This window comes from Simochromis diagramma, unplaced genomic scaffold, assembly GCF_900408965.1.
Source record: "Simochromis diagramma unplaced genomic scaffold, fSimDia1.1 OVJJ01000176.1, whole genome shotgun sequence".
Lineage (NCBI taxonomy): Eukaryota > Metazoa > Chordata > Actinopteri > Cichliformes > Cichlidae > Simochromis > Simochromis diagramma.
The window spans coordinates 3,571,195-3,590,330 of NW_024386892.1; the positions used below are offsets into that span (position 1 = coordinate 3,571,195).

Below are 19,136 nucleotides of genomic sequence, written 5' to 3' on the forward strand. Positions count from 1 at the left end.
GCATCATTTCACTGTTAGATACACCGTATGACGGGGAAAGCAAACGCTGGATGAAAGTTACTGATGCAGTTACACATCGTTGAGCCAAGTGTTACAGTTACAGGAAGAAAATATTTTTCAGTTTGATTACGAGACGATGCTGTGAAGCTTCTGAAGAGTTTAAAGGTGAAGTTAGTATGTTGGCCACTTCTTTGACATCTCATGATATAATTTTGAGGGTGTGTCTCCCAGCCCTACCAGTCAGACTTCTTTTTATTCCATATATGGCATTAAATATGACAGATTCATGAACACCATGATGTATGTTTTTCATTGGTAACATATAAGAAAGCAGGAAGTGTCTTATAGCCACAGTGCTCAGGCTTATCTGCAGCTTTCTGCCACTGACGGCTCATTTCACTCTTGTGTGTCTCAGCCATGTGGACACAGCAGACAAACTTCTTCTTTTTGGCCACAGGTGAGATGCATTTGACATCACTGAGTAGTTTTCTTGTTGCTACACTAACAGGATGTGTGAGGGCTGTTAAACGTGTTGGAAGCTTTTCCTTCCTTTATACAAGACTTTTCTGAATTCTTGGCAGGAATTTTACCAAAGTACGACAGTGTTTTAATCGTAGGGGATTTTAATATTCACGTTTGCTGAACAAATACGCCGCTGACCACTGATTTTTTTTAAATGTTATAGACTCTTTTAATCTTGTTCAGTCAGTCAAAGGCCCAACTCATGAAGGTGGTCATACCCTGGATCTCGTACTTTCTTACGGCCTGTCACTCTTTGACATTGCAATTTGTAACATCAATTTTTCTGACCATATGCCTGTACTGTTTGAGCTTCCTCTTTCACGTCAGTCTAGTACATAGGTGTCAAACTCTGGCCCGCAGCCTAATTACATTTGGCCCGCGAAGCCATACCAAATTACTATTAGAGCTGGCCTACTGGTATTATACAGCTAATATATATATAAAAAAAACACCCAGCACGCCCCTGCGGGCGGTTTATCCTTCAAGCTCGGGTCCTCTACCAGAGGCCTGGGAGCTTGAGGGTCCTGCGCAGTATCTTAGCTGTTCCAAGACTGCGCTCTTCTGGACAGAGATCTCCGCTGTTGTTCCCGGGATCTGCTGAGCCACTCGCCTAGCTTGGGAGTCACCGCACCTAGTGCTCCCGATTACCACGGGGACCACCGTTACCTTCACCCTCCACATCCTCTCGAGCTCTTCTCTGAGCCCTTGGTATTTATCCAGCTTCTCGTGTTCCTTCTTCCTGATATTGCTGTCATTCGGAACCGCTACATCGATCACTACTGCCGTCTTCTTCTGTTTGTCTACCACCACTATGTCCGGTTGGTTAGCCACCACCATTTTGTCCGTCTGTATCTGGAAGTCCCACAGGATCTTAGCTCGGTCATTCTCCACCACCCTTGGGGGCATCTCCCATTTTGACCTCGGGACTTCCAGGTTATACTCGGCACAGATGTTCCTGTACACTATGCCGGCCACTTGGTTATGGCGTTCCATGTATGCCTTGCCTGCTAGTATCTTGCACCCTGCTGTTATGTGCTGGATTGTCTCTGGGGCATCTTTACACAGCCTGCACCTGGGGTCTTGCCTGGTGTGATAGACCCCAGCCTCTATGGATATATATATATATATATATATGTGTATATATATATATATATATATATATATATATATTGTTTAGTATTAAGCTTTGCTTGTTCCATATTCAGTTTTCCAGCAAAACTTGTTTGAGTCCATAAGAAAAGATTCATTCTTATATCTGGAGGAAGATTTTTTTTTCAATAAATATTAATGTTAGCCCGCGACTTTGTTCCAGTTTTGAATTTTGACCCACTGTGTATTTGAGTTTGACACCCCTGGTCTAGTAGATCAGTTGTGTCCAAACTCCGATCTCATATGAATCAATTTCAAATACAGCAGATCGTTTCACCTGCTCCTAGTAAAAAATCTAAATCACGCATTACCTGCTAATTGGTCCTCCAACTTATGATACCAGATACCAGAAAATACAACCTGGTATGTAGAAAGCGGAACGAAAGTGAAAAAAGGACCGACTCCAAGTTTCATTTGAGATTCTTAGAGAATCATTTTCAAGCTACCAGAAAGCAGTAAGAGCAGCAAAAACAAAAGTATTTTTCTAAGGTGGTATCCAAACAACTATCATTGACCTCGTATTTATTTGGTATTATAAGTTTCCATTCTTCTAATCCTCCCACTAGTGATTCTCACATTGCAGCGAACATAACATCTGAGAATCTAATGAAATTCTTCATTAATATAAATTGTAGACATTAGGTCTCACATCATCCCTCCCATTTTTGACCCATGTGTTTATACTCAAACGTCTTTGATCACTCCCAGCCAGTGTCCCTTGCATTACTTAATGAAGCAGTCAGTAACTTGAAGCCCTCAAATTTATTTTGGATATTATTCCACCTAGCTTACTGAAAGATGTTTTTGACTCAGTCGGTACATGTTTGCTTTCTATTGTTAATAGCAGTCTGGGTCCGTCCCCTCTGATTTTAAACATGCTGTGGTGGAAACCCATCCTTAAAAGCAGAATCTGGACGCAACAATTTTATCCAAATTACAGACCAATTTCTAAATTGCCCCTTTTGTCAAAGTTCTGGAGAAAATCGTCCTTATCCAGCTCCAGGCCTTTTTAGATCAACACAACAATTGGTGAAGTGTTCCAGTCTGGTTTTAAAACTCACCACAGCACTGAAACTGCTCTTTTAAAGGTTTTAATGACCTTTTAAAACTTTTACTGACTCCGGAGACCCTGCCATCCTAGTATATTAGATCTCAGTGCTGCTTTTGATACAGTAGATCGCAGCCTTCTCATCTCTAGACTGGAAACAACATGTTGGAATAAAGGGATTGTTTTGGAATAGTTTAAATCCTGCCTATCTAATTGAACCTTCTCTGTTAAACTCAGACTCATTATACCCAAAGACTGTGCTTTCTTGTGGGCTCTATCATTGGCCCAGCCCTTTTTTCAATCTAAATCCTTCTGATGGGCTCAATTTTAAAAAATATGATATCTCGTTCCATTGCTACGCAGATGGTTCTCAGATTTACGTTCCCCCGAGACGAAACATCTGTGAATCCTCTGAAGGGTCTGTTTGATTGTCTGGAAGATGTTACGGTATGGATGGCACTAAATTTTCTCAACCTAAATGAGCAGAAAAACTGAGGTCATTGTTTTTGGTGCTTGTGACCATCTTGACCTTGGCCCTCTACAGATCTATAAACTCATTGCCCTTGCATATGGACCTCTCCAACACTGGAGGACTTTCAAAAGCCGTCTGAAGACCTACTTTTACTCTCTGGCTTTGAAATCAAGATGATACTGTTTCTATTGTTCTTTCCATGATTCTATTTTCTCTTCATCTATATTCTATTTTAATTGGTATGTCTTCTGCTTTGACTATGTCATTGTACAATACTTTGGTCAACAACTGTTGTTTTTAAAATTGATTACTTCTTATCTCAGCATGTTTTCACTTTACAGTCCAGAGAATAATCAGCCTTATTTCTCTTTTTCTACAGTCTCTTGTGTGTCAGCTGCTGCAGGTCAGTCGTGTTTGACAAAATGAGTCTAAATGATAAAGTTTGGTGTAAATAACATGACATAAATACTGTGCACGCTCTTCTCTCTTCTGTTAGGGCCTCAGTTTAGATTAGCTGGGTCTGGGTTGACTCCCTGCTCTGGAAGAGTTGAAATCTATCACAATGGCTCCTGGGGAACAATCTGTGATTACTACTGGGACTTAAATGATGCTGAGGTGGTCTGCAGACAGTTAGACTGTGGAACAGCACTGAGAGCCACTACAAATGCTCACTTTGGTGAAGGAACCGGGCCGATCTGGCTGCGTCGTGTGAACTGTTCAGGACATGAAAGGTCTCTAAGTGAGTGTGATCTCAACAGATATTGGCCCTACTGTGGACACAGTGAGGACGCTGGGGTCATCTGTTCAGGTGAGAGATGTTTGGTTGTTATGGTGTGTCAGATACTGTGAATGCATGTTTGTGTCTGTACTTTTTATCAGTTTCATCATCCACTCAGTGTAGTTTAGTCACTGCATGCTGAGCAGCAGTGGAACTGAGCAGGTCAGCGTACCATGAAATGTGAACACTCTTCTTTCTTCTGTTAGGGCCTCAGGTCAGATTAGCTGGGTCTGGGTCGACTCCCTGCTCTGGAAGAGTTGAAATCTATCACAATGGCTCCTGGGGAACAATCTGTGATGACTACTGGGACTTAAATGATGCTGAGGTGGTCTGCAGACAGTTAGACTGTGGAACAGCACTGAGAGCCACTACAAATGCTCACTTTGGTGGAGGAAACCGGGCCGATCTGGCTTCGACATGTGGGCTGTAACGGAAGTGAAAGTTCTCTCAGTGAGTGTGATCACGGAGAGTTTGGGGCACCAGGCTGTGGACACAGTGAGGACGCTGGTGTCCTCTGTTCAGGTGAGAGATGTTTGGTTGTTATGGTGTGTCAGATACTGTGAATGCATGTTTGTGTCTGTACTTTTTATCAGTTTCATCATCCACTCACTGTAGTTTAGTCACTGCATGCTGAGCAGCAGTGGAACTGAGCAGGTCAGCGTACCATGAAATGTGAACTCTCTTCTTTCTTTTTCTTCTGTTAGGGCCTCAGGTCAGATTAGCTGGGTCTGGGTCGACTCCCTGCTCTGGAAGAGTTGAAATCTATCACAATGGCTCCTGGGGAACAATCTGTGATGACTACTGGGACTTAAATGATGCTGAGGTGGTCTGCAGACAGTTAGACTGTGGAACAGCACTGAGAGCCACTACAAATGCTCACTTTGGTGGAGGAACCGGGCCGATCTGGCTGCGTCATGTGAACTGTTCAGGACATGAAAGGTCTCTAAGTGAGTGTGATCTCAACAGATATTGGCCCTACTGTGGACACAGTGAGGACGCTGGGGTCCTCTGTTCAGGTGAGAGATGTTTGGTTGTGATGGTGTGTCAGATACTGTGAATGATGGAGAACAGTCTGTGATGATGCTCTGGTTGTCTATAATGAGCTGCACTACAACACCAGTTTCTACAAACACCATAAATATGCTTCTCTTCACTGTGAGTCTCTTCACACAGACTCACATTGTACAGTTATGGCCGTGAATGTGCTCGCACACTCACTCCTGGAGCCCTAAGTTGAGATGCTGTCTAAAATAATCCATCTTTTATTAACATTAGAACACAGAAAGTTAATGAAACATTTAAAGTGAGACATTTTAATATTTAGGCATCAAACGAGGAAGCTTCCTGTGAGCTGTTTCAGGAAACTCTACCTGAGAGGAGACCCTCCTGCTGAGTCTCTGTGATCTGGATCAGCATCTGAAGATGGATGAATAACTGAAATGTATATAATGCATGTAAAACCTGGAACATATCAGCTGATCATAAGCTGTGCTGAGAGGGAGGGGTTAGTTTTTGATGATGATGGTGAAGGTGATGGGTTTAAAATTCTTTAATGCAGTGAGAAAGTCAGAGGAAGACGTGAATAAACGTGAAATGTTTAACGTCCACACTGGCAAACTGGTGCAGACGGTTTTCAGGTCTTCATTTTGTTCTGTTTTACTACAGAGTCACTGCAGCAGCCCAGAATCCACCTGAGATATGATGGAGGACACGTGCAGGGACACGGAAGTGCAGAGATCACAGGAGGCTCCAGCTTTGAGTTTACCTGCTCCATTAACTCCAGCTATACTCCAGACCGTTTCAGGCTCTTCTTCTATGGATCAAGTCAAATGTACATAGAGCCTGCTGTCAGAAACCCAGCCAGCTTTAGTTTCCCTGCAGCTGAGTATGAACACTGGGGCAACTACAGCTGTGTGTATGAGATAAATGTGTCATCAAGGACATTCACTTCTCCTGAGTCAGCACCAATTCATCTCATCATCACATGTGAGTAGAAACATCAGTCACAACATGAATCCATGAGGTTAAACTTTACAATGAGTGTTTGTACTTGTAGTTATAGAAGTGTTCTTTACTTTAATGATGAAATGAAATGTAGCATAAATGTTGTTACAGATGTAGTTACAGATGTAGTTACAGATGTTGTTACAGATGTAGCTACAGATGTAGTTACAGATGTTGTTACAGATGTTGTTTACAGATGTAGTTTCAGATGTTGTTACAGATGTAGTTTCAGATGTAGTTACAGATGTTGTTACAGATGTAGTTTCAGATGTAGTTTCAGATGTAGCTTCAGATGTAGCTACAGATGTAGTTACAGATGTAGTTACAGATGTTGTTACAGATGTAGTTACAGATGTTGTTACAGATGTAGTTTCAGATGTAGTTACAGATGTTGTTACAGATGTAGTTTCAGATGTAGTTACAGATGGTAGTTACAGATGTAGTTACAGATGTAGTTTCAGATGTAGCTTCAGATGTAGCTACAGATGTAGTTACAGATGTTGTTACAGATGTTGTTACAGATGTAGTTTCAGATGTAGCTTCAGATGTAGCTACAGATGTAGCTACAGATGTAGTTACAGATGTTGTTACAGATGTAGTTACAGATGTAGTTACAGATGTAGTTACAGATGTAGTTACAGATGTTGTTACAGATGTAGCTACATCTGTAGCTACAGATGTTGTTACAGATGTTGTTACAGATGTTGCTACAGATGTAGTTACAGATGTTGTTACAGATGTTGCTACAGATGTTGTTACAGATGTTGCTACAGATGTTGCTACAGATGTAGTTACAGATGTTGCTACAGATGTTGCTACAGATGTAGCTACAGATGTTGTTACAGATGTAGCTACAGATGTTGTTACAGATGTTGCTACAGATGTAGCTACAGATGTAGTTACAGATGTAGTTACAGATGTTGTTACAGATGTAGCTACAGATGTAGTTACAGATGTTGTTACAGATGTTGTTACAGATGTAGTTACAGATGTAGTTACAGATGTAGTTACAGATGTTGCTTTGCATTAGTAAGGACAGTGTGTGCATTTCCAGAGTGCTACAGCTGAGGCTGACTGAATGTATCACTGATATGAACTCAGAATATGAGCTGTGTGGTGTGTCTGGCTTTCTGAGAGGCGGCACTTTTTATTGATCACAACAACAAAACAGTCTGTGATCATGGCTTAAATGTTGCTGAGAGTCGGAACCTGAACAGGACGAGTTTGATGAAGATCAGAATGAATAAAAGTGTTCAAACACTGATGTTCAGTCTTCTGTGTTGTTTCTTTTGTACCCAGATCCTCTGCAGCAGCCCAGCATCTCCCTGACGTCTCCTAATGGAGGACTGGTCTGGGGTCCTGAAGGTGCAGAGATCACCAAGGGCTCCAGCTTCGTCTTCAGCTGCTCCATTAACTCCAGATATACTCCAGGACGTTTCAGGCTCTTCTTCTCTGGCGTGAACCTCACAGAGCCTGCAGTCAACCACTCAGCCAGCTTTAGTTTCCCTGCAGCTGAGTATGAACACCGGGGCAACTACAGCTGTGTGTATGAGTTACTGCTGCCATCAAGGACATTCACTTCTCCTGAGTCGGCACCAATTCATCTCATCATCACATGTGAGTAGAGCACAGGACTCAAATCCAGATTGAACATACATGTTGTTTCAACAGCTCTACATATAAATACAAAGATGTATGTATAGATACTTGTGACTACAGGGTTACTCTGCTGTCCACTGTGAGGACTGCTCCTCTTCTACGACCCTGTTTAGATCTGAAAATTGATGGAAAGACGTTTTAAACCATTCAACATGTGAACATATGAAGTTTTCAACAAGCTGACACGAAGCACCTTCAAATTTTCTAAAGAGCTTGGAAAGAAAGTGAAAGACTTTTCACCTCTCATCCATGAGGCGTCTTCACTTCTAAGTCCTTAGAGAAACAGGACGTCATCCTCCGTTATGTGGCAGGTTTATCAGAGGGACTCAGGAGAGTCTCCTCCAAGCACGACGTCCCAGTTTAGACTCAGCCACACACTCAGACACAAACTGCTTCATCACAAACACAAACTCAACAACGTAGCTGCAGTGAGGAGCGCTCAGACCTCTACGCTGGAGACACCAAACACTTCATAAACACACAACATAGAAGAGCCACCTCGACAGGACAAGACTCAGCTGTACGTCTGCATCTAAAGGTCAAAGGTCACTATTTGAGGATATTTTGGACAGAGAAGACAGGCGGTTTGAAAGAGGAGTCCACTGTGATCCTTGAACAGAGGGCGGGGCTTGGACACCTGGCACCTATAATCCAGTTTTCAGATGCTCCCCAGATGCCTTTTTTCTCACCTTGGCTCATGTGATGAGTCACATGATTGACCACCATTACCTGGATGAATGACAACCTACACAGACATAACTGCTCATACAGCATCACTTTTCATGTTGCAGATTTCCCAGAAACATGTTGTAATCGTTTTCTCTCGTAGTTCCTTGGTGGCTGCTGGTGGCGTCAGCAGTTCCTGGGATCCTGGTGCTCCTGCTGGTGGTCTGTCTGGTCCTCTGGAGAAGACGACGAGCCAGGCGGTTTGATCCCCACGTCCCGATCCAAAGGTCTGTGCTCATGAGAACAAACAGTATACAGTGGAAATAAGTATCTGACACTCTGTTGAAGTCACCATTTTAACCTTTTAGAAATAAAGGATCAGTTTATAATTTCATAATTGATCATTTTATAGCAGGTTTATTTTAACAGTGGAAGACATTCTGTCCCAGTTACAAATAAATGTGCATTTTAGTGGGAAATGGTCATTTATATAGCGCTTTACTAGTCCCTAAGGACCCCAAAGCGCTTTACATATCCAGTCATCCACACATTCACACACTGGTGATGGCAGCTACATTGTAGCCACAGTCACCCTGGGGCGCACTGACAGAGGCGAGGCTGCCGGACACTGGTGCCACCGGGCCCTCTGACCACCACCAGTAGGCAACGGGTGAAGTGTCTTGCCCAAGGACACAACGACCGAGACTGTCCAAGCCGGGGCTCAAACCGGCAACCTTTCGATTACAAGGCGAACTCCCAACTCTTGAGCCACGATCGCCCCGTAAGGAAAGAAGTGTTTGATCCTCTTGGACTAACTGTTGTTGACAAGCTCAGCTGTGAGATGTTTCCTGTAGCTGGTCACCAGGTTTGTGGACGTCTCAGCTGATTTTAAACTTCTCCTCCGTGCAGAGGATCCTTAAGGTTTCTAGAAAAACTTGAGCTCTCTGGAGGTTTTCTATTGGATTAAAGTCAGAGACTGACCAGGCTGCTCCATGGCTGTAATGTGTTTCTTCATGACTCACTTCTTGATAGCCTCAGTCGTATGTTTTGGGTCAAAACTCGTCCATGAGGCTTTTCCCTGCCTAAGATTTCCTCTTTCCCTCAGTGCGATGCAGTAATTCGTTCTTTTCCATTCAAACAGCTCAGATTGGCCTCATCAGAATCGTTCATGTGTTCATTGGCAAACTTCACATGGACGTGAGCTCTTCAGCAGGAGTACCTGTGTGTGCTGCAGGGTAACGTCCCAGCTGCTTGGAGATCCTTCATGAGATCTTCCAGTGTAGTTCTGGAGTTACCCCTCACTGTTCCATCCGTTTGAGAATAATCTCACACACAGGTCTCATCTTGTCTTCAAGCTGCTCGCTGATGTTCCTGCAGCCCACTCCAGCTACAGCAGAGGTCAGCAGTCTGTCCCCGACATCCTCACACAGGCTTTTGTGCTTCCCACAGTGGTGAGGCTGAAGTCAGGCTGGGGCTTCGGGTGTAGTTAATGCTGGCTTGGTAACCGTTAATCAGTAAAATGCACATTAATTTGCAGCTGTTTGTCTTTCATAATGAAACTGGACACATACTGCTCATTATGAATTCAACAAGGAATCAAATATTTGTTTGTTTCATGACGAAAACCATTTTCTGTGTTTTTCTGTTCATATTTACTGACTCAGTTCTGCTGCTTGTGTTTCAGTGGCTGCCACAAACAGATATGAGGAGGAGGATGACGAGGAGGAGGAGGAGGAGGAAGAGGAGGATTACGTGAATGTTGAGCCGGTGAAGATAAAAAGGAAATGTGCAGAGCAAGCAGGCGTGTCAGACGAGGAATCTGACGATCACAATTATGTCAACATAGAGGATGAATTTGAAAGCACTGATGAGGAAAATGATTATGTGAATGTAACAGATGGAAGCTGAACAAACTGGACATCTTTGCAGGAGAGCAGATTTACCATCATCACTGGACCTGCTCATTTATATTCTCTGATTTAGTATTTTTCATATTCTTTGGCCCCTCTGTGGCCCCTCCCCTATGCAAATGGCGAACAATCAGCCATTATAAGTTGTCATACTTTGAGAATAGCAGACAAATCAACACAGCAAGAAATAGAAAATACATCGGTGCAAATTATAAGTCTATATCATGATGTGCTCTGTTTTTGTGTTTGTTGTGGGTCTGTAAATGTTAACACGTTAGCGCCGTAATCACAATTAACGCGATTAAAAATTTTAACGCAATCGACCCATCTGGAGTGCAGAATGGTCAGACTTTGAACAAACTGCCCAGAATGCATTGTGTTAAATCCTCCCAATTCCTTTGATCTTTGGGCTGAAGGAAGGACAACACTCGGTGTAAATGCTCAGTCAACAATCATTTTATTCCAACACTTCTGAGCATAAACCTTCCGGAGGGGAGATGAGCGCGGGAGGGTGTCCGCCTGATCTCGACGTGTCTGAGCGTTTCTCACATACTTCTAGCTTCAGCCCCCCTGCACCTAGTCATGGGGCAGAAAACCTCTCCGGTCTCTGTTCTCTTCTAATCAGACAAATAAGGTCCTGACTCTCTGATTTCTTATAGCTCAGCAGTATCGTGCATCATAAACAACATCATTCATTCACAATAAATCAGCAGTCTGATGTAATACAAATCAGTTAATAAGTGTCATAGTTATCACCTCTGCAGGAGAATAATGCAAACTAAACTACATAATAATTTCACAATCTTTAATTAGGGGTCTAACGTGGCATAAGATAATATATAATCTCACAATTCCCCCTTTGATCTCTTTTTAAAGAGATCACTTACACCTCATAATCCAGCGTTGCCCTGAGGCCTCTGTCCCCCTTTACGGGTGGAGCATATGTGTGATGACCTCTGTGTTTGCGCAGTTCAGATGCAAGAAAAACTATGATTACAACAACAATAGTTACAGATGACACTCCCATCACTCCCCAGTTCTCCCACAGCTTTATTTTGGTGCTCCAGTTTCCCACCCCCATCTTGGTGCCACCTTGTACCTTTCAAAACGTACTCAGACTAGAACCTCTGTCCAAGGAGCTTTTAACCTTCACTTTATTGCTGCAGCTACCAGTGTCTTCCAGTCGGGTGATTCTCTGCTCTTCTTTCTTCGACCTCCGGGGTTAGACCACCCTTCGGTCGTTGCACAGATCAGGGGATTTTTTCTGCCCTGATTTCAAACAGTGATCTGTGTATTCAGGGGTCACCGCCGTGTCCCCCTTTTTACCAAGAGCCTCTCGAGCCTCGTTGGTCTGGTGTTCCTAGTTTTTCGCCAACCCCTTCGTGTTTATTGCTGTGTTTATGGATCCATCCTCTCGAGGTGACTAGCCGGAGCCCAAACGCCATGACACTTCACCCCAGTTGCTGTCTCAGCCGTCTCTGTGTCTGTGTCTGCTGCGAAGGATCCTCGTATCTCCGTGACCTCGTCTGGTGTCTGTTCCTTCCTCTGTAAGAGACAGAAAACCAAAACACCTCTCTGCCTAGCCTTGATAATCTAATGTTATCCATTGTTCTTCTAGTGATGCAAATTTGGTTTAGAATATCATGTTCAGGACTCTCTGACCCAGAGACTTATTCTACTCATAATCCATGTGTGTGTAAGCGTGTTTGCATCCTCTGCACTCAAAGTCAATGTCTACAATATATCAGTCCGGACATCTCGCCGAACGAAGCTTATGATCCAATGTTGTCAGTGTTTGTTTTATGTGTGACTCCTCCCACCAGAGAGTAGCTGTGGGTTTTTCCCCCTTTCTCTTTTAGGAGTTGGACACCTGGGCGTGCCTGCTGAGTAGTTGGGGTGGAGTCTCTTCCTGTCCTTGGATTGGATAATTGGCTAATCACCTCCAGTATTTAACTACCAGATGACAGCCGCCTGGCCCCCTCTCTCTACTCGCCGCCACCATCCAACAAATAGCATGTGTTTCTGAGTCGTTGTTTCATAGTGTCTTTGAATGAATGAATGAATGAATGAATGAATGAATGAATGAAGGCTTTATTGGCCACATGCAGGTTGCCCCACAGTGGAATAGAAACCCCCCCAGACTTACACACACAACAAAAACATCACATGGGAATACAGGTCGGAGATCGGCAGCGTTTGCCTATTGATTTGCAAGTATAGCCGTGTGTGTGTGACTGGTGTTAGTATCTTAGTTTTGTAAACAGCTGTAAATAGATTTGTAAAATAGCAATCGTGTATTTTGTTCACCTTGTATGTATTGTTCACTGCAGCAGCCTAGTAGGCGTGAGAAGAATTACGTTTTCTCCTGTTTTTTGTTAGAAAGTTAGGAAAGTGAATTGTCTTTTGGTTGGTTTTCATTTGTGTAGGAAAGCGTAGGCCATCAGGGAGTTTTGTTTGTTATTTTTGGCACTGCTCACTGCTGAAGCAAATAAATGGCTGCTTAGCATTTTAAAAGATTCGACTGTTTGTGTTCTTTCTTGGGTGGTGCTGAGTGGGGCCAATTTCTTGTTGCGTTCAATACACGCCTAGCCTAAGAACGTAACAGCGGGCCTTAGGTTCGGCGCTCTCCGTCTCCGCTGCATGAGATCCTTTTCCTGCTGCACTGTTGACATTTTCAGGTTGTTGTTGTGGGTCCAGCTGCTGCAGCGTTTGGTCAGGGTCACGTCAGAGGTGGTAGAGGGGAGAGCAGGAGTCCAGGTCAGCCACGGCTTCCAGGGCCGGCAAAGCAGCCTGTAATTAAACATACAGAGGAAAAAACAAAAACAGACGAACAGGAAAACGATGTTGTGTTGGCTGTGTCACAAAGAGAGGGGAGAGACACCGGGCCAGGCCGTGTCAGCCTTCTCTCCCTTTTTTTGTTTTTTTTCTCACGATATAATCAACTCATAGCCCACCAAGCTGACAGGACAACGCAGGTACATGTTTAAATTCTTAAGATCATGTTTAAAAGCACAAAAGAGAATTTTCTTCCGTCAGTAACTCACTTGTGTTGTTCGATCAGCAGGAAACTTCTCACAATTTGACTCTTAACCACTGAATTTGTTGTCTCATCACTGGTTGGTCAAACCAGTCTCTTTCTTTTCTTTTTCTTTGAAGTTAAGTTGTTGTCCTGCAACCCAGAGGGTTTATTTGTTAGTAATGGATAAACTTCATCATTTAACAACAGGTGTAGGTTAAGTTTCCCTGCTTTAACCTTGCCGGCGTTTCCTTAAAAGGAGCTTTTCTCTCACGTTTCTCTGCTTGTGTGTTTTTGTTTCACCTTTTGTTGCGATGCTCCGGATGCTTTCCCAACCTCCACAAGTCCGTTGGCCCCAAATTTCAACCCGATTTTATGAGTTACAGCTTCTCTTAGTTTCTCCTCTACTTCTCTCCTCTGCTGTCGGTTGCACAGCTGCTGATTCTTGCTGGGTGTGGTTCCCATCACTATCATTTTGCTCTGGTCGCTGTGGTGGGCGGTTGGTCCCGGTCCGTAGCCTCCTGTATTAACACACTAAGAGATTTATTTAATATCATTTTCATCACTGTTAAATGGACCAGCAGGCAACACGCCCACCTTTACAGCACAAACGCCCGTCTCACAACACAGTCCTCTCTCTGCTTCTCCATAATCCTCCACTCTCCCTTTATTTCTCCTTTCTCTACGTCAGATTTAAAACCCAACATCTTTCACACCACCACTCACCTCTTACTGTTTTTTTTTTTACACCACAGAGTATTGCACCTAATTACGCCCGTCTATCTCTATGTGGCTCCAAATTGCCCTCTTTTTCCTCTTTCTTATTTAATTTTGCACACTCGTCAGGGGACAGGCACACAGCAATCAACAGTTTCTGCCACTGAAGCGAGTAATTCAACCTTTTTTACCTAATATAGAACTCAACCTTAGATGTCAAAATATCCTCTTGTTCTATTCCAGAATAAATGTAAAGCCGTGATTACGCGGCAGCTTCAGTGTTATTCTGTTATTGTTTGAGAGCCCTGAGTCCTCAGGTTATAAGTACGGTACGGTGGGGGAACCAACCCCAGGACTAAGCTTTTAGGCGTCCTCACCTCCAAGGTTGCTATCCTACACAGGAAAACGGAGAGAGTAATTTTTAACATTATTTTCCCCTAAAAGAGTCATTTTTACTCATTTGGATTGTAATCGTTTCGATTGGCCGCCACAGTTGGAGCAAAAAAACAGAGGAAATTCCATTGGAGTAATATGGCATGACCACGCCCACTATCCCGCAGTGGAACAGAGACAACTGTCAGCGATGAGCCAGGTAGGTGAGCCAAGTGCTCAATAATGATTGAATTTAGGATAAAATGGGGAATTTCTGTTTATCTGAAAGGTCTGTAAGTAAGATTACAGCTTGTGGCTCTTGCATGCCTTATGTTAGCTTCTGCTAAATTAATGTTGTTAGACTACTCACAGACAGCATTAAGGTATATATCACTAAACTAAGTTTAGCATTGCTCAATAGCTGCTTTAGGTAGGATAACTGACCAGGGTAGTGTGTTTGTAGCAAATCCAGTGCACCAATGTTTTATCCAAAGGTCGGTGAGCACATGTGTTTTACTCCAAACTGAGTCGTGAAACATTTTTACCTGATGTTCTGTTAGTGTGTGTTTTATCGAGGAATGACGTTTGTGGATGTTTCACCTGTTCAGTTTGCACGTGTGGTTTACTCTGAGTCACATACACGACTGTTTTCGCCTGATCGTTGGTTAGGATCATGTGTGTTTAATGGAGAGAGTCTTGTATGTGTACTGCTGTTAGTTTAGCAAGCACGTGTGTTTTACTCGAATTGAAAAGCATACATGGTTGCAGTCTGCACAAGTGTGCAGTTTTAAATGTTTCTTAAGCCTTTTGTGTTTTGTTCAATTTTGTAAGTATTTGTAGTAAATCTAATTATTTAAAAATATCCTTTTCATATCATGAAGGATGCGAGCTGTGCATGAGAAGTGCAGAGAGCAACAGAAGTGCATCAGTTTTGAGGGCCAGCTGACCTACAGATCATTTCTGGAACGCGGTGAGTAAAAACATCAACGTTTCCTGCGTGTTTCATGGTGTGAATCAGTCAAGCTTTGGGATGATGTTATAATAGCTGCTATACCAACTGTTTAGGTTTATTTTGTTCAATTTATTTAATTTCACTTTCTTTGCCTTGTTCTGGTGTTTATTTCAAATGTATAATGCAATTTTATTATGTTCACAGTTGCCAAGAAGTTCAACATCCCGAACATGTGGCTTCTCTAAGATACTTGATCCAACTGTGAAGGATATGAAGATCCTGGAGGGGATGGAGTTACGATTGCCCTGCATGATGACCCAGTACATGGAACTACTGCCCAAGTTACTACTGACAACCTTGGTCTTCACTGTCTGTTTGGTTTTCTAGAGTCATTTAGTGCCAGATATTGTTGCCACTTTTGTCTTGCTGAGAAAGACGACTTTCAGACAGTTTACAGAGGATTCCCCCAAGATAATCATAGCAAACTCAAGCACTTCATACTGACAAAACATGGAGGCAAATCCCAGACTGCCTCATGTGATGGGTGTTAAACAGTCTTGGATTCTAAACTCATTGCAGGTGCTTCAATACATGTGAAAATTGTTGATATTATGCACGATATCTTGGAGGGAGTCGCACATATGAAATGAAACTGATTATGTTACATGCAGTAGATCAGTACCAACATCAAAGGACATGAGAATTAAGAGCTTTAACTACGGCTACAGGAACAAAACCACCTATCAGTGAAGTTGGGAGAAACTCAAATGACTTGGAGTTAAATGCCATCCAGGCCTGGTGTTTAATCAGCATCTACTACTCAATCTCTGGAGACTTAGTTTGTCCAAACGATCAGCACTGGTATCATTTCATGATGCATTATCGTACATGTATACTTCAAACAGGACCACTTTTGCATAGCTAGGTGCATACCACGCATACTCCTGAGACCTGAAGCTCTTCCACAGCAGCATTTTAAATTCCTCTTTGATATTTGGGCTGATTGGGGCCAGATGATGTAAAAACAAAGAAATACCAGATTTTTTTTAACCTTATTTTTGTTTTAAGAAAAATCAGAGCCACATGGGAGGATATTCAGTTTAAAATGTGATAGAACAGTAGCAGCATAATGTCCTCAGTAGTAGATCAGGCCCTTGTAGAGCAAAATTCAGTATTTTGGTCTAAATAACCCAAAATGTGATGTCCACATATGTGGACGGCAGGTCCCAGGAGGTTAAATAAAACAATTGAAAAGTTCAAAAATGTAACTAAAACGTGACAACAAAACATCAAAGTGCTTTTGCTTTCAGTTGGCAGACATTTGAACCTCAAGAGACTGCTCATACAGCATCACTTTTCATGTTGCAGATTTCCCAGAAACATGTTGTAATCGTTTTCTCTCGTAGTTCCTTGGTGGCTGCTGGTGGCGTCAGCAGCTCCTGGGATCCTGGTGCTCCTGCTGGTGGTCTGTCTGGTCCTCTGGAGGAAGACGACGAGCCAGGCGGTTTGATCCCACGTCCCGATCCAAAGTCTGTGCTCATGAGAACAAACAGTATACAGTGGAAATAAGTATCTGACACTCTGTTGAATTCACCATTTTAACCTTTTAGAAATAAAGGATCAGTGTATAATTTCATAATTGATCATTTTATAGCAGGTTCATTTTAACAGTGGAAGACATTCTGTCCCAGTTACAAATAAATGTGCATTTTAGTGGGAAAGAAGTGTTTGATCCTCTTGGACTAACTGTTGTTGACAAGCTCAGCTGTGAGATTTGCAGTGTTAGTCAGTGAGTGACTCTCTGCTCCCGTATGGGATCAGAACGATGCCACCTTATCACACAGTCCAGCCAACGATGCGATTCACATTCGTATATACGCAGCTAATCCACGTGGTTGACAGGCTATGGCAGCGTCCTTATGTGCCGACAAACCGGTGTTTTAGCGAGCAAAGCGGCTGATGTGGAGTGAAGCCACGTTAATTACAAGGGCTGTGTCCCAATCCAGAGACCGCACGCTTCGAGTACGCGTTTTTGAGACCTATTACGTCACAGCGACGCGACGACAGCTGTGCCCGTGTACTCCAAAATGCGGCGTCGATTTCCCAAATATCAAGCGTGGTCGGGTGGCACGCTTCGTGGTCCCATATATCCCACAATTCATAGCGCGGCGGTGGGTGTGGATAATTTTGCCGCAAAATCCGGCAGAAGGGAGCGGCCGAAGAGTGAACTGTCAAAAGTAAGTACTGAATATGACGTCACTTATTTATGTGCGAAAGTTTAATAACGAAGAACATTAAAGCATTACTGTTGGACACATGTCGGCAAAGTTACAAACATTAGTGATGTTTGTACTGTCAGCGTTAACTTGGTTTTAAAGCCTCTACATATATATAGTCGACCTTAATCTGACAGAGAATGTGATGATTTTATGGATAATTAAAGTCAGTCATATATCCACAAACACAACAAGCTGAAAGTCAGTGATGCTGCTCGGTTTGCAGTCCTGAATGTCACGGCACAAGCAGGATTCACTGCACTGTTAATGTTAGCTATGTTATATTGCTGCCTCTGTTCGGTGGTGTCGAGCCAAACGGACTTTAACGTGTGTTTGAACAAGCTGGCGGTTCACTCGTTAAGCTGAAAGAAAGATGCTTTAATCACAGGAGTCACACATGTGTCCACTGCACCATCTGGAACTCTTCTTGTTTCGTAATAACACAAACACTAAATCCTGCTTCTCTGGTGCTGTTGTGTAGCAGTGTGTACACCTGAGACTGTCACCTGTCTGTCTGTCCTGCACTCTCTCTCTGTTTCTTTCTCTCTGATTGTGGAATAAAAGTATGAACATGTGTTTATAAGTTACACTTGTGTTTGAATCCTGCAGCTTATCACACATTTGATTTCCATGTGTGACGACTGCAAGTGTCCAGAGTGAGGACAGACTGAGGGACCCACTGCTGCACATCATCTGTGAGGCTTTGCACCCCTGATGATCCACCAGGACAAACTCAGCAGTGTGTGAGGAAGAGGAGGAGGAAGAGCCAGCAGCAGCTGACAGATGGAGAGAATAGACAGACTGTTCCCTGTTTGTGAAGGACTGCTAGGAAAGTTTAACATAACTGTCTGTGCTGAATCAGTCTTATTAGGTAATGTTCAAATAATGTGATCATCCAGTGTTTCCAGTGTGGGAGAAAGTACTCAGGGCCTTCAAGTTACACACTATGAAAGGCAGCAACAAGTTTAATGTTCAGAAACCTAAAGTCTGTATCAGCAGCAGAATGGAGCTAAAATAAATGTTGGTTTCAGTTCTATGAAGCTTTGAGTATTTTGGATCAGTAGCTGCTGTGTTTGTTGCATCATATTGCTGTAACTGTTTATATGCTTTATATATTCTGAGCTAAGTTGATCTATAGTGTTACATCATATTCTATAAGGATGTTATGTGTTTGTAGACTTTCTGCCCAGTTTGACCCATTTAGCAGAAGTCAGCCTGTTTAAGGCTCTGATATCTATTCTGTGTGACTTACAGCAGTTATGACATGGTCTGATTTTCTCACCCAATAAAGGAATATTTCATATATCAGTCTACTCTTCATTCTATCAGACACAGTTACCACAGCTCGTACATTTGCTTTTTACACATATATGTAAGCATTGCAGCATGCAACCTGAATCTGTACTGAAGCCCAGTGAATAACAGAGTTCAAGTTCACTGCTGTAATATATCCTGTAATATATATATATATCATAATAATCTGACAATACTATAATATTGGCCATTGTCCAACAGCTGCTGAAAGTTAGGAGACCTAGCTTCTATCGGATATTTATATAGAGATCCTCCAGCTTCAAACTGTATTACCCTTCAAA

General features: G+C 42.8%; 1 protein-coding gene across 1 annotated transcript in view; it reads left to right on the forward strand.

Annotated features, from left to right (window-relative positions):
- Positions 1-19,136, forward strand: part of LOC120734813 (deleted in malignant brain tumors 1 protein-like) — a 59,146-nt gene that overhangs the window by 34,754 nt on the left and 5,256 nt on the right. The window contains exons 8-10 of the mRNA XM_040033805.1: positions 7,273-7,590; positions 8,462-8,585; positions 16,672-16,794. Of these exons, the coding sequence (XP_039889739.1) occupies positions 7,273-7,590; positions 8,462-8,585; positions 16,672-16,794 (565 nt within the window). The remainder of the gene's footprint in view (positions 1-7,272; positions 7,591-8,461; positions 8,586-16,671; positions 16,795-19,136) is intronic.